Source organism: Stegodyphus dumicola, chromosome 3 (assembly GCF_044657685.1).
Source record: "Stegodyphus dumicola isolate Sdum_Otavi_A_Nest chromosome 3, ASM4465768v1".
Taxonomy (NCBI): Eukaryota; Metazoa; Arthropoda; class Arachnida; order Araneae; family Eresidae; genus Stegodyphus; species Stegodyphus dumicola.
In genome coordinates, this window is record NC_140770.1 from 159,876,399 (window position 1) to 159,893,380 (window position 16,982).

Here is a 16,982-nt window from a genome sequence, read left to right on the forward strand (position 1 = left end):
CGAAAGAAAAGTAAAATAGAAAGTTTTAATACAAATTACTTTTCTTATTTCACTTTTCTTTTTAAGATGCACCATGCATTATACACATTTTTAATGTAAGCTGAATAGTTTAATCAGCTGCCATTTCTAGATTTTGCAAGAATTCATTTTTTCTCCTATTTGAGTAGACCCAAAAAAGTATTTGAGTATTAACTAGAAAATTAATTAGAAATACCTGAATTATTCAATTAAAGCAAATCACACTAAGACAATGTACTTTAAAGGAAAGCATCTGTTTTTGCAAAAATTTCAAAAGAAATTTGGCTTATATTTTATCACATTTTTTAGTTTTATTATTTATTTTATTTTACATTTCTCTAGCACTGAAGAGTGCTTTTTATTCCATAACCCATAAAAAAAAGGAAAAGGTTAAGAATATTTGATTAAGCAAATTACACAATCAATTATAAGCCCCAAAGAAAGGATATCTTCTTCCATGACTTTCCAAGGTCCCTTTATACTTACACTGAAAGAACACTTAAAACTGAAAGCAAACAATTTGTTCTAAGTCAAGAATGAAACTAGGAACAGAACAGAACTCGGTGACAAAATAACTAACATTTCCACCATTCTTCCTTTAGCCTCTGCTCAACTAAATTAAAATAAATGAATCATCAGAAACAAGATTACCAGTGAAAGCTGCAAATCAGATTACAAAATGAGAAAGTTGACTTGTGTGTGTGTATATATACATATATATAATACATAAACCACCAGATGTTTTGTCCCTTAAATAAAGGTGCCCCTTCGTCATAAGACACATATTAAAAAATGTAGTACTTTTTTGCTACAGCAGCCCCTAACTATATTGGGGATTTTAAATTTGCACCATGATCTCAGTTACAATTTCACCAAGCTCACAAAGCACAAATGTAAAAATAAACAACACAATATATAACAACAGCAAAAATACTCACATGTTGTTTCCTAAGGATCCTAAATATATATATTAAATATATATATAAGAATTTATACCCTTATCCTTACTATTATTACTTTATTGCATGTAAATGTTTGAGCCAACTGCAACATGTTCACACATATTAAGATTTTTGTTACACCATTTCATGGCCATCAACTCCTGTGCCCAAACGTACATAAACCATACCAGTGATGAATGAAATTGGTTTCTGCAACTGCATAAACCAATTTCCTACATGGAGGCCATTCTTTTCCAATTTTTAACATGGCACCTCCAAATGGTTTCGTCATTAAAATAATGTTTCATATTATGGCTACTTTCATATAATCGTTTGTCGAGTAAAATACCGGTAAAAGTATAGTTTAGGGTACCCCTTGGCGAAACTTGGCGATTTTTGGCAGTACATGGATACTGATTTTGTGCAATTCTTTTGACTCATTATTTTGGCTTGCGAAGCGGCGATTTTCAAAGCCAAAATAACAAGACAAACAACTGCACAAACTTGGTATCCATGTACACATCGACTTATTTTCACTTAAAAAAAAAAACCTGAATTGCACAAAAATGGCATTGCACACTCCTTTGACTTTTTCCATGTACACGTCGACCTATTTTTCACTTTAAAAAAAAAAACCCTCAAATTGCACAAAAATGGCATTGCGCACTCTTTTAACTTTATCCATGTACACGTCTACCTATTTTCACTTATAAAAAATCCCAGAATTGCACAAACTTGCATTGCGCACTCCCTTTACTTTGTATGTACACATCAATATATTTTCCCTTAAAAAGTCAAAGGAGCACCAAATTCTACAATATAGGCAAACAAAAAATACATTTTAAACCAAACAATAAAATAACATAAAAAAGGAAAAACATGTTATACATTTAAGCACTACCAAAAGCAAATATTCACTTACCATGATTTTCGAGTTCGCTTCGTACACCCACAGCCACGTAAAAATCAAAATATCAATCATACTCAAATGACTTTTTTCAAACCAGGTACTCTTTCTGATCGAACGCTTCACATAGTGACCATCTGAACCTTTCTTCCTACAAACCCATTCAAATCCATTTTTTTACATTCGACTAGACGCATATCCTTCCTACATACAGGACACTTATAATGGCTACTAAGTAAACCTTCATTTACACACCAGTCAATTGAAGCTCTTTTCCCCTTTCACTCCAAATCATACAGAAACTTCAAATTAATCTTACTACATTCGGCCATTCTAAATTCTAAAGAATCAAACCAACACACACCATAAAAGTGCTTACAAAACCTCCCATGATTCAAAATTTCACAGAATCATGCACCCGGTTACGTCACAACAGGGTTTCCATAACATTCAACTACTCAGGCTACCATAAGTGAAGCAACAACTTGGAGATAAATCAAACAACAACTTAGCCATAATACAAGGGGTACCTTAAAGTCTACTCTACCCCAAATCTCTCTTGCTTGAAAAAGATAATACAGCATTTACCTCATTACTTAGTAAATTAAAGATAGTTAACGTCATATTCACAATCTCCCTCCAAAAAACAGCAACGAATAACATAAGAACATGTGGCGATAGCAACGATGCAACTCGGTCGTAATATACAATACTGTGGCAATGTTATAAGAATACACAGCGGATGTTAATATATGATAACATGGCGAGGCATAAGAACACGTAACCAGATTTCAGCAAGATATCTTAGGGGCTGCAATAACAAAGAACCAAAAATAAAATTGGCTGATCTTTGGAATATGGTAACTGGTAGTTTGGCGACATTTTGGAGGTGATAAAGGTTACTACCTAGGACTTTGGTAATAATGTGAGAAGTAGTTAGTTCCGATTACGCATTATTTTGTGTGAGGAAAATGAGAGATCATGAGATATGTCATGTGACATTAATGGACGAATTACAGTTCTTTAATCGGAAAAGGAGGGGAACTTTTTTTTTTTTTTGGAAATTGAATTCGGAAATTTTGGAAAACTGTAGTACTATATTATTTTGTATTAAGCTTCATTGTGTGTTGTGTCAAATAGTGGAAGTGTGCGTGCCACATAATGAAGATTCTGAAGATTAGGTAAGTTAGTATTTTTAATCATTTGAGGATATTATTTTTATACATTGTTCTAAATGTAAGGAGTAAATAAATTAATATGATATTATTGGAAAATTGTTATTAGCAATGATTTAGTTTAAAGTAATTAGGATGGTAATCTAATTTTTATTAATTTAATGTATGTGCTTATTTATATTTTAAGTAGTGTTTTTTAATTTAATTATATTTTAATTTAATGATCGTGATTTTGTGAGTTATATGTTTGTAGTATTTTGGAATACGTTTGAGTAGAATACGTTGAGCATTTTCATGAAATTTTTCTAATTTATGAGAAAAAAGCAGTGTACATGGATATAGTGAAGAGAGTGCGCAATGCCATTTTTGTGCAATTCTGGGATTTTTTTTAAGTAAAAATAAGTCGACGTGTACATGGTTTAGTGATATTTTAATTAAATGATACTTATTTTGTGAATTTTATGTTTGTAGGAATTTGGTATACTTTTCAGTTGAAGTAAACCTGCATCTAAGTAATTTAAATATTTGACACTAAGTATTTGTAACCATTTGTAATGTTTGCGGTATGAATTCGTTGTTGACGTTTATAATATAATAGATAATTTAGAGGTAAAAGTTTTTGGATATTTTATTTATTTTATACGTGGAAATGTTCATCTTTGGAAAGGGTATATTTGCGATCAGGTAATTTCATATATGTTCTTTTTACCGGATTTAAAAGATTCACAAAATTTTCATGCATTTTCGTGAAATTTTTATAATTTATGAGAAAAAAGCAGTGTACATGGAATATAGTGAAGAGTGTGTGCAATGCCATTTTTGTGCAATTCTGGGATTTTTTTTAAGTAAAAATAAGTCGACGTGTACATGGTTTAGTGATATTTTAATTAAATGATCGTTATTTTGCGAATTTTATGTTTGTAGGAATTTGGTATATGTTTCAGTTGAAGTAAACGTGTATGGAAATAATTTAAATATTTGACACTAAGTATTTGTAACCATTTGTAATGTTTGCGGTATGGTGGTGGTGTATTTAATTATGGCAAAGCACACTACGGCTATCTGCCTAAGAGGAGGGATGCCTTTCGTGGAGGACTTTCTAAGGGAAACTGGCTCGTATACACGTTACACATGGGGATAACCACGAAAACACCCATGCAGCCAGCCCGTTCGCGGAATTCGAACCTCGGACCGAACTACCAGTGTTCAGCGACTTTAGAGCTCGGCCACTGGTGGGCGTTTGCGGTATGAATTCGTTGGTGATGTTTATAATATAATAGATAATTTAGAGGTAAAATTTTTTTGATATTTTATTTATTTTATACGTTGAAATGTTCATATTTGGAAAGGGTAAATACTTTTTCGCGATGAGGTAATTTCATATATGTTCTTTTTACCGGGTTTAAAGATTCAGAAAATTGTCATGCATTTTCGTGAAATTTTTCTAATTTATGAGAAAAAAGCAGTGTACATGGATATAGTGAAGAGTGTGTGCAATGCCATTTTTGTGCAATTCTGGGATTTTTATTAAGTAAAAATAAGTCGACATGTACATGGTTTATGTGTATGTGTTATTGTGAGAAACGTGCAAGGAGTTTCTGATTGTGCACTTTTCCCCAATTTTGCAGTTAATATTTGTCATGATTAAGCAGTTTTGTTACATAAAATTTCTAGCATAAGTGTAATTCGGCTAGTAGATTGTTGGAAAAAGTGTTCAGTAAATAAAAAGAAAAGAAACATGTCTTTACTTCGTGAAGACAAAATGGTGGCGAAAAAAAAATAGAGGGTTGCTGTAGCAGAGTTGGTCGCCAAATTTTCGCCAAAAAATCGCCAAGTTACCATAATCCAAAGATCAACCATAAAATTTAATTCGAAATTCAGATTGCATTAAGCTTTAAAGAATGATGTATGTAACACAGTCACGGGTATTTTTTCAAATCTGGTAACACAGTCACGGGTTTTAATTAGAAGAGTTTGCAAATATGTATGAAATGAACAACATAATTTTGTACTTAAAGAAATGTATTGAACATGTGTTCCATGAGTTTACTTGAAAATCTACATTGCAAGCATTTTTTTTCATGTGGATATTAGTCTCTGATGATGTTTTCACTGTCGCTAATAGATGCGAATTTTTTTAACTAGTCATCTGTATATATTTTATGCCCCACTTTTCTTCTGGCTCTTCTTCGGCTTCCTCACTGCTTTCCAAACTAGTTTTGTTAAAACTCGCATCATCAGTTAAAGTTGAAATAAAAGATTTTACATTGTTTTCCCGGCTGAAGTGCAGAATCGCCTACTCATATGGCACGTATCGATGTGTACATGGACAAGTCAAGGGAGTGCGCAATGCCAAGTTTGTGCAATTCTCCGATTTTTTTTTTAAAGTAAAAATAGGTTGATGTGTACATGGATATCGAGTTTGTTCAATTCTTTGATTTGTTATTTTCAAGTTGATGCAGAATTGCCCACTTATATGGCATTTTATCCATTGTGTACATGGACAAAGTCAAGGGAAAGTGCAATGCCAAGTTCGTACAATTCTCTAATTTTTTTTAAGTGAAAATAGGTCGATGCGTACATGGATAATGAGTTTGTGCAATTCTTTGACTCGTTATTGTCAAGTTGGCGATTTTGAGAAATGCGTGAAGCAGTGGGTGATTCTGCATTTTTCCCATTTTGCCTTCAGTCCACAAGTTGCCATCAATTTCTAAATGTTCTTGCATTTCAGCACTGCAATTAATTTTGAAAAGTTTAAAAAACTGATTTTCATTAGTAGTATTTTCACTCAGAGGCACCTGAAAGTGGAATTTCAAAGTCTGCTTTCTCAATCCAGTACTGGATACAACTTTGTGATACGGAATTAAAAGCCTTTGTTATCCAGTGGATGGCATTCAATACATTGACACATTTCACCAGCTGATCACTGTTTCCACATGCAGTCAAACAATGAATATGCCATCAAAATATTTTTCTGTACTGAAGCTTCTAATTATACCTTGGTTCAAAGGCTGTAGGTGAGAAAAACACTAATTTCATTGATTTCAGTTTTAAATTTAGTGGGTGAGCTGTCGAATTGTCACGAAATAGCAGAATTTTTAATCAAGAGCTATCAACTATTATGACATTATGCTCCATTTTATCCATGACTTTTTATTGTGATGCCAATGAAGCAATAAAACTTCTGGGTAGATGTGTTTGAAGCATCTTGTTTCCCCCTCCCCCCATTTTCAATGAGATGCATTCCGGTGACGTCGGAGGTCACGTGATGTTAAGAACTGCTGATGTAAGCAAACAAGCTTGTGCTTTGGTAGATGTGTTGAAAATTCGGAAACTTTGTTTATTTTAAATTAGTAATGAAATTTGCATTTCATCTTTAATTATTATGTTATCCATTAATTAACTGTTCATTCATTTGGTTAGTATAATTTTGGTAACTCTTATATGTTATTGTTAATCTTCATGGTATTCTTTTGTTTGCTGCTTTACCATGTTTTAATTGTTAATATTTATTTATGAATTCTTTCCTAGATCTGATAATTAATTCATTTATAAAAAATTTAAAAATGAATACATAAAATCGTGTTTACATAGATTGCTCTTCTACACTGAAAAGAAACTATAAATATTTTTAAGTCGTAATTTTATCAGTTTAACAAGCACAACAGTAAATGTAAATAGTTTGTTTCTGAAAATTATAATAGTCAAACTTCTGGAGCACTGTAAATGCAGTTGGTCCTTAATCATGTAAGAATAACGATGCCAATGTTCTGCACAGTTCAAAATTAATATGTAATTTTATACAACTTAAAATTTAATTTTTTGCAATTGACTATTATCCTATTGATAGTATAAACTGCAAATTAACACATTTTGTATACTATAATATAAATGTCAAAAAGAAAAGTATAAAGATTTGTGCAAAAGAGTTCACTGCAGTAGTAGCTGTGAAACTAATAATTTTTTATGATACATTTTTCTTCATTTTTAATAATAAATAAAAAAGTAGTATCTGTATACATTTTAGATATTCAAAAAATAAATTTGAAGTTATTTTTAATATTGCTAGTTTCATAATTTATGTGCAGAATTTATTTTAAAATCATATAGCTCAAAAAGATTTTCAACGGCATTTATTGAAAAGATCTACCATAGGAAATAGACTAGCGTAATTCTAATGCATATACGTATGGCACATGTTGTCTCAAATTATGGACTGACACAACCACTGGTTTTCAAGGACTAAATGTACATGCTAATTTAATACTTAAACTAAAAAACTCAGCAATCGCCCATGAAAATTTAGAATTAAGTACAAGTTCTTACAAAAGCATCTTTTGGAAAACGTTATTCAAAGTCTTGGGAATAGTTTTCAATTAACTGATATACACTTAATATTCTTAATAAATAAAAACATTACTGGTAAGCATCACGCATAAGAAAAATTTATAAATCTTACCTCTTTTCTTATCTCTCTAAATTTGCACAGATGTTTCATAATTAATTGATTTCTTCATTTCGGCCGTAACACAGCTTGTTATAAGTACTGTGATATCCGGCATAATTTTGAAATAAATATTGTTCACGTTTTTCCTTGAATAACAAAACAAAAGACCCTTCTTGTTGACATCAAGGAAAGAGAAATCGTTTCCAAGCGTATTTTTTAATTTCTCGCAATAATCATAAATTTCTAAATCGAAAATTCAATTAATTTCAGCGGAATATATGCTATTGACTCCATTGTAAACATAGCACATGCTCATGTTGTTACTAGAGCACATGACCACATTTTCCCTCTTCTCTTGCGGAATGTAACTCATTATAAATGGTGGCTCAAACTCTCATTCCATGTTACAACAAAACAGCACAGCGAGACGTTCTTTGGAGCTTTTGGTAAAATCCTAGTATACGGTGCAGCCTTGGCATGAAATTATCACCAACACCAAAAATGATCCAAAGAACGTCTATATACTATGTGTGTATATACATAATATATACTATATATAACTATATATATTCTTTGAATGACCCGTTTACTACTCATCATACATGTCCCGTTTTTACTGCTCATCATAAAGTAGCCAAATCCCGTGTGCACCGGATACTAGGATTAAACCGAGCTTTTACCAATACAGCAACTTTTTCCTTTAAAGCACAGAATTTTATTAGGCGAAATTCAATATACTAATCCAGTTTCATTTCCACTGTAGATGTTTAGCCTCGTAACTTTTACAAATTTTATAATAAGAATTATGAATTTTTACTCTGTCCATATTATTAGATCCTTATACCTTGGCAGATGATCCAGTGATTACATCATCTTTCCTTTCTCATTGGTCACTGTGTTGGATTACTCAAAACTTGCTAACACAGTCCCCTCCCCAACTGAGAGCTATAGTAAGGATAACCACATTTTGAATCCTATGAATGTGAAATAGCTCTTTGATTGACCCACAACATGCTTTTGCCCAATGTATTGTTCCCCTTTTTCCTACTGAAAAGCAGGAATTTTTAATATGAAAGAAGTAATAGATGCTACAGGGAAAAAAATTGATGGCAAAGCAGATTATTTATATTAATTAGTATTTATTATGAACTGGAAAAACTGGCATTACTAATTTCTAAGAAACAGTATAGCTTTGGCAAGATCTTCTTTGATAAAGGACCATAGATCCGATTTGATAAACTTTGGAGGTGAGAATAGTCTTTCCACACTAACTTGAGTAGAAGGAAGAGCTGTTCTCTTAGGGCTACTTCTTTCAACTTTTCAGGATAGATTTGTACAAGTTCTAAAAGAGGTGTCTTGTAAGAGTGGTCATATTTCTCTAGTTCTTCAAGGGCTGTGTAGAAATCTTGTTTGTATTTTTTCATTTTTATATCTAAAGTTGTGTAGTTCTTTATTTTCATTCACTTTGCCTTAGCCTTTTCAATAGTATCGAAATATTTCTAAAACAATCATTAATGGAAGAGGATGATACTCGGTTGCAATGTCTGCAGTTTAACGGTTTTGATTTGAATACTCCACTTGTTCTGAGAATAATTTCATTCTTAAATTTCATAGATGGCTTTCTTTGCCTTTTTAATATGTTTGTCATCCAACAAAATTTAGTTTTTGGATCTTACATATATTAAACCCAGCAAGGTCTCATTGTCTCATCTCATCTTTCAAGTGTAACTTCTCTTTCCAAGTGATAACTTCACATCTTCCAAGTGTGAAAAATCACATACTCTGTTCACAACAGTACATGTTACGTTCACAATTAGCAAAAATCTTGCTTAGGTTGATGTAAGATATGTATATGTACTATTTATATGGCAATAACTAGCCACACCGACTGTGGACAAAATGCTCAATATGTTCACAATTAGCAAAAATCTTGCTTAGGTTGAGGCACGACTTTGACCATATATATGGCAATAACTAGTCATACTGGCTGGTAGATAAAATGCTCAATGTTCTACAACACTTGGTAAATTGTTCATAATAACTCAGCTATTGTGAGTAAACATAAATAACGAGTTTAAAAATGTGACCTGCAGATCTGCAGACACATACACATAAAAATGAACTACTAGAAGTTAATTTAATGATTTAACTAAGAATATAATATTTAATAATAAAAAAGATAGAAAATTTTATTTAATAATAAAATTATGAAGTTAATAATTATAAACTAAATCACATTTTGCTTGCTTTTCCAAGAAAACGACAAAATCAGAATTCAAGATGTACGCATATACATTTTCGAAAACAAAAGAGTAAATCACTTAGCGGAAAATAAAAAAATATTTACCACCATATAAAACCAGGTCTAATTTAAATCAGACACCAGAACTTTTATGCATAATTCCTCGAATTTATTCAAACTGTTCCGTGCAATTACATGTCCAAACGGAATTATAAAACACATTTCACACGTATAATTAATGTTTATTGAAAACTCTATTACCTAGATGTGCTACAGTCTTGAAACATACATATGACACCAGCTCATGAATTAATGTTATGCATCAGGTACAAAAACTGTTTCAACTTACTTGTAGTTTTGATTCCAGTAAAACTTGGCTGTGAGGATTGTTTGCTACTCTCAGCAATCGACGTCGTCCTTGGTCTACCGCTCATTTTAATTTAATATAATTCTAAATCGCCATTAATTATATCACTACATAATCTTAAGTACAAAACAGAAACATATTTACACAAAAATATCCTTGAAACACAGATATCACTAAGCCTATTTCGAATGCACTAAAATATCCATAAAAATATAATTATAATACGATGTTAAATATTATTTCACAAATTGTATCGATATTAAATAAAAAATACTATTAAAAAATTGATGATTTACACAAGCAGCAGAAATAGCAATAAAACAAAAAATCGCACATATTATGACATATCACGGTTTGTCACTTAACGCTCACTTTAAAATAAATACGTTGCCAACTTTGCATACGAAATAATCAATCTTCATCTATCAAGTCGGCCATTACGTTAGTAGTAACGGCTTTGCTCTTAAAAGAAAATTGAAAAATTGAGAACATGGCCTGATTATTAACTACTTTTCAATTCCTTGAGATAAGTCTATAGTAGTAAGTGAAACATAGTCGTCTGAAAACGCAACAGGCAATTTCAGAAATAGTCAATTTTTGAATAAATGTCGAGACACGGAACGAGACAGGGTTAAGGCTATTAGAGGAGCCTTAGACAGGGTGGGAGGTACTGGTGGATAATACTACCGTAGCAGAAGCAAGAACACTATCAAAAGAAATGCAACACCAGTTTGAGAAAATACATCTTATCCTCAGGACATATAGTCCTCAAATCCAATCAATGTGAAATAAAAATAAAGAGTAAAATGTCTCTCGTTTAAGTTAAACGGCGTTGACTCCTACCTCTACTTTCCTCTTCGAATTCATTTTCAGTTTCATATTCTTATTTACACGGCATATTACTGCTTTTGCTCCAATCGGTGTGTCTGTTCTTGAATTTTCCTAGCCAAATATAGATAGTTGTCTAAAATTTTAGGCCAGTTAATGCTGACTCGGAAGAATTTTTCCTCATAGAAAATTTAAAAAACTATTCTTTTAAAAAGAAAATTTCTGAAAGGTAGTAGGTCACTTCAATTTATGTTCGTTATTATCTTCATAAATATAGTTATGTGTATATTTTTAGTTTTAAATTAACACAGTTTTTCAAAACTTTATCACTTTATTACAAATTTTAAGGAACTGAAGATATTTCTCTTAAATACATTAACAGATTTATGAAGAAGGAAACTTCTTTCTTTGAAAATTTAGGAGAATCCCGCATCTTAAGATTCGAGATATGTTTACATTTTAAAAATGAATTACCGATTCCTGAGATTGGAGATTACGAAGGTCACGATTCCATACTAAGAGCATATAGTGAATTAAAGTTTCAGAAGGCAGTGCTTCCTTTTACTCTGCATCTGGTGAAGACCATAAGTGAAGCAAAATGATTAGCGTGGGCAGAATAAGACGAAAGTATTTAGTCAAGTTGCCACCATCCATCGATGAAGAAGGTAAGTTTCTGGTGTAAGGTCCAGATCAATGAATTGAAGCTGTTTTCCACTCCTGTGGAAAGTGTGTGTGTTGAAAGTGTTGGTCAGCTTGACTTTTAACTTGAGTAATAGCATCATCATCATCTTGTTGATTTGTTCAATACCAGGGTTCTTGTAGTTCTTTAAATTCTCCACATTGCCAATAACTTCCGGTGGTCAGACTGGAACCATGTTGTAAATGAGTGGGTTTGTTGTATAATTGTTATGAAAGTCATAGATAATCTGTTCTTTTGTTATGTCATGTCTGTTGTTTAAGCAAAACTGAGATTACAGATGCGAAGCTAAGAGTTCTACTTTCTCAGTTTCGGTATAATGGATCCTGTCAGGCTGCTTGAAGGGGCGGAATATTATTTCTTATATCTAGAACATGCTGTCCTGATGGAATTCAATGCAGCTTCTTTTACTTGTAATAAAACTGAAATAGCATAAATTAAGTGAAAATTCTAAGACATTAAATAAAATGATATTTTTAAGACTGGAAAGCTGACTTATAATTTTTTTATGAGTACTTAACTTGGACTACACACACACACACAGATCATATTTTATTCTCGACTGTCAAGATGTAGAAACATCTTTTTACTCGACTTCTGATAAGGATCGGGTGGGGGGGGAAGAGTAGGGTGAAAGGAGTGTGGGAGGAGGTTGAAAGAGAGTGAGGTCCGCATTAGCGGCGGATAAAAAAGGGGGGATGTCGAGTTCAGTGTCGTTATAAGATGTAGCCGCGGGTGGTAAAACCGCAGAGTTAGTTTAGCGTGAATGAGTCATTTAAGGTTGAGATTCTTATGTTGGAAGGATGTCACATGGGTAACGATGTTTTTCTCTGGGATGAGGGGAGTGTCTGAGAGTGCTAATAAGGCTATTACTGTGGTTTTGTGCTGAATAAAAGAAGTTGACCGCTAATCGTTTAATATACTCTTGAAGAAGTTCGATTTGAAGGTCTCTGTGAATATAGATGTTGGGAATATCCAAGGAGCATTGATAATTTCTCGTAGAATTTCATTTTGTAGAATTTGCAATTGTTTAATATTGGTTTTAGCTGCATATCCCCAGATCGATGCTGCATAAAGGAGAGCCGAGAGCAGTATGGAGCGATATAGAATTAATTTGTTTGTAGTAGATAAGTTGCTTTTTCTACCAAGAAGAGGTCGCATAGTAGCTGTGGTGATTTTAAATAGTCAAATTAATTTTGAGTGGTCCATTGTTGATGATCGTAGCTAAAGAATGAATCTCAAACGATTGCTTACAAGATTCAATTTTTCTTATTAAGTATCTATATAAATTATGCACATAATATTTTAATTAATGCAGAAATCAGTATTTAATTAATGATGACGAAATTTTGCAGTGACAGTTACCCAATCCCCTCTCGCCACATTAACCGGCAACGTGCGAAACGCGTTTGTTGCCGTAGTTGCTATTTAACTCGTTTCGTGGACTTTTAACTGTTTTTCACCAGGTGCTGATACTTCCTTAAAATTTTTAAAAGTAGGTGATAAATTCGTCATTATATTTTTAAGAATAAGCTAGGTAAATTGCTTATTTTTTGTGTAAAATTACAGAATTTTCTCGACTCTGCTATATTGTTAAAATTTTTCGAATGTATGTATTGCTCCATTACGGTGCTTTCTTTCTTTAAATAATTTTTTTCGGAATGTACACTTCTTTAAAAAAATATGAATTTTTGGACTACCAATGTAATTTTACAACCGTATTATATATTGTATTAAAATTCACTTTTTTTTTTTTTAAAGATAACTGTTTCGTATGTTGTCTTCAGAAAAATGATAGTCCTTTATTTTCTCACGGCAGATTGGGAAGTACCGTTGTTCGTTAATAAATTTTTGCATTTTTCTTTTTCTTCAAGATTTGATGTCAAAGTTATAAATCTAGGTTGAAGTAAAGGTCAGAAATTTATAGTATGTACGTCATTTGAAATTTCTGAGTTTGGCAGCTTAATGGACAGTGAATATCAATTAATTTAACACATGAGCTTGTAGTGGAACCAAATTTCCAGTATCCGATTTGTTATAATTTTTTATGTTCTTAGAGGTTATTCCTTTTGGTATATGTATATTGTTATCTTAATTTATAATGAAACGTGGTAAGAAAACAATATGTGCTTGTTAAAATGGTTGTCTACCAGAGCTTTTAAAAAGTATATCATTGAAATAAAGTTGTGCCAAATTGATCTTACAATTAACATGCATTTAATTTGTTTTTCTTGACATAAAATTATAAATATTGCACTGACCGTCAATGCTTTAAAGTTGAAAGATTTGAAATAATGTATTTGTAATGAATCCTGTGTTTATAATTATTGGCATAAAAAGGTACTGAAATAACTCATCCTGATTATAGGCCAGTATATGTATTATTAATTTTATTCTGCGAAAGGTTATTTTTGAAAAACAAATATTTATCATTTTCTAATTAAAAAATATGATTTATAAAGAAAGTTATAAATATTGAGAAAATATTTATGATTGTTGGAAGCCAAATAATTTAATAGTTCGTAACTGTGATCAGGCTTTGTAGGTTTCATATATTGGCCTTTTTAGGATACTTTTGTTTTACATATGTATGCTCTTGCCTTACCTTAAACGTATGATAAATATGTATGCCCTTGCCTTACCTTAAACCTAAAACATATGATAAAGATCATATGATAACAGTACACATTTGTCAAAATAGGTATCTTGTAGTGTATTTTAAAAACATATTATGAAATTGAAAATGTGAAATGTTTATATTAATTAAAAATATTTCAGGAATGTATTTCATTCATATTCTATTTATGGCAAGTGTTTACAGCACTGTAAATATTGCATTGTTCTTCACTGTGCAGTGCTCGAACTCTGTACTATATATATATATACACTTATTTAATGTTTTTTGTAATATAATTTATTTTACTTTGAATAGGTAAATATCAAAATGTTGAGTTTTTGGATATTACTTGCACTAGCAAATATGTATCAAAATGGTAAGTCGGTCACTCTTAAATAATTACCTTGATAATATTAACTGTGTGTGTTTAGTATCATTGATAATATTTGTACTATAACTCTCAGAGATATAAATTACATTTATAAATTTCATTTGTATATTTCATTTTAAGGTTAAAAATAGATTTTTGCAGTTCATTGGTTGATTGCCTTTAAAATGTATTGTGTTGCTAGAAATGAAATTATTGAAGTGATCTAAACAAATAAATAAGAGACTTGGCTATAAGAAATTGGTACTTTTCCGTTTCACCGGCGCAAATCTCGCCAAGCAGACTTTATTGGCGACAACATACAGTATACACATAAAAAATTTTAGTTCTAAGAATTTTTTTTTTTTTTTAAAGGCATAAACATTTTAATATTGCTTAAAACTTTATTAAAAGCCAATAAATAAAGACAATAAATTTTTAAAAAGACATTAATTTAAGAATTTACTATGCTTTCATGGTTCAACATCCTGATTCGCCGGTTCATATCACGTGACTCCAAGCGATCTCATCTCACGTAAACAACTCTACAAAAATCTAATGCTCTCAGTAATTATCTACATTAATTTCAAGTTAAATATTAATTTGAAACACAAGTTTAAATGCAAGAAATATTTCAATGCGTACGAATAGCTTATTCAGAAATTATGTAAAACTGCAGTGCTTTACTTCACTAATGCATTCTCATTAGAATTGATGAATTTAACTCTTGACTTTCCTTTTCTATATTTTCGGCTTCGGGTAAGAGCTGTGATAGCATCCTAATTGACCTAATTACCGAAAATGGCCTTAGACATAAAACTGAACTATCTGATAAAACTTCTGTGTAATTATATGCCAGTATTGAAAGAAACAATCAATCTGATAAGAAAAAGCTGCGACTTGTTTTGAAAATGAGGCGTAAAAGGTTACCAGCGAGAATATTCCGTTTGGCATCGGTTGTACCATTATTGGCGACTTTATCGCTTGCGCCGGCAAAACGGAAAAGTACCAAGAAATTTTCTGTTATTAATGGGAGAGGAATCAAATTATAGTTGGAGCCACATTAAAATTTAAGATGAATCTGCATTTATGAAAATATAAGAAAAACTAAGTTTGCTTATAAGAGAGAATGGAACTACACTTCTACACACCCTCGGTTGTCGAAAAATTTCTTGCCAAACATTTTTGGTGAGAAACTCTGTGGTGCCATATTACTATCTAAATTTTTTGACTACATTTCAAACTTTAAGCCTAAAATGTCTACAAAATACGCGGTTTGTTTTACTACACAATTTATGCCAAAAATCCAAAACAAAAAATTTAGTTAACAAAAACGTAAAGTTTCTAATCAAAAATATTTGACAATAATCCATGTACACAGCAATCTATTTCAACTTAAAAAAATCAGAGAATTGCACAATCTATGCAGCGTAGGAATCTAGGAATTACGCACACCTCGCTAAAATAAACTAACGTAACAATAAATTTCGAACAATACAATGTACACGACGTTCTGTTTTAACTTAAAAAACATCAGCAAATTGCACAATCCAGGCATTGTGCACAGCCTCGGCATTGCGCACAAATTAACAAAATAACTAAAAAAATTACAAACAATTCAAAAAACGAGTATAATAACAGAAATTCATAGCAAAAAAATAAAATAAAATGCACTTACAATTGGGAATGCTTCTTTGAAGAGCAGAAATATCAGTTCCAAACATCAGCAAAACTCATCAATTTCTACCACTTTATCCTTCCACTCTATCTTTTGATACACAGAACATACAAAGTACAGCATACATTTGTGAATAAAATCCCTTATAAACACACCTATGAACAAACTCGTTAACAACTCAAGCATCGCACCTTTTAATACTGAATCTACCCTGCACACAATCCAAAATAAGCGACTGAAATTTTGCCACCATGTCTTTCATTGCAACATAAGCCATTTCAAAATGCCCACCAAACCAACCAACCACTCCAGCAAATTAAAGTTTCAACATCAAAAGGGTTGCCATACAAACAACGTGCCAAAAATCGGTGCAGAACACATATCGCCACATTTGGCAACGTCGTACATCTGAGGTCGTATATAAGAGTAGTACTGAGAGAACTATATGGGAAGAATAATATTCATAGTATATGAATCAATATTATCCCAAAATATTTAATACGATCAACTTGCGGTGTTACTTTGTTAGACAGTTGCACGGATTTTTGCCTATTTATGTTGGTGCAGTTTTTACAATCGTTGACAATTTGAAAAATGCTGTTTTTACATATTTTACGCATACTAAAGTATTCAAAACTTAAAAAAAATAAATATTGTTAAAAATAATGAATTAATTTTTTGTTGAAAATGTCGTTTTT

The 16,982-nt window shown here is 31.6% G+C and overlaps 2 protein-coding genes across 3 annotated transcripts in view; one reads left to right on the top strand and one right to left on the bottom strand.

The window, feature by feature from the left end:
- Positions 1–10,464, bottom strand: part of LOC118193201 (glycogen synthase kinase-3 beta-like) — a 64,626-nt gene extending 54,162 nt beyond the window's left edge. Inside the window, exon 1 of the mRNA XM_035364253.2 lies at positions 10,080–10,464. Coding sequence (XP_035220144.1) covers positions 10,080–10,164 — 85 coding nt within the window. The 5' untranslated portion in view covers positions 10,165–10,464. The remainder of the gene's footprint in view (positions 1–10,079) is intronic.
- Positions 10,465–12,968: 2,504 nt separating this feature from the next.
- Grp170 (hypoxia up-regulated Grp170 co-chaperone protein) overlaps positions 12,969–16,982 on the top strand; it is a 100,768-nt gene continuing 96,754 nt past the window's right edge. Inside the window, exons 1-2 of one of the 2 annotated variants that reach the window (XM_035364251.2) lie at positions 12,969–13,117; positions 14,555–14,615. In XM_035364251.2, the coding sequence (XP_035220142.1) occupies positions 14,567–14,615 (49 nt within the window). In that variant the 5' untranslated portion in view covers positions 12,969–13,117; positions 14,555–14,566. Of the gene's footprint in view, positions 13,118–13,473; positions 13,549–14,554; positions 14,616–16,982 lie in introns of those variants that run through there. The other variant, XM_035364252.2, reaches the window with a different exon arrangement.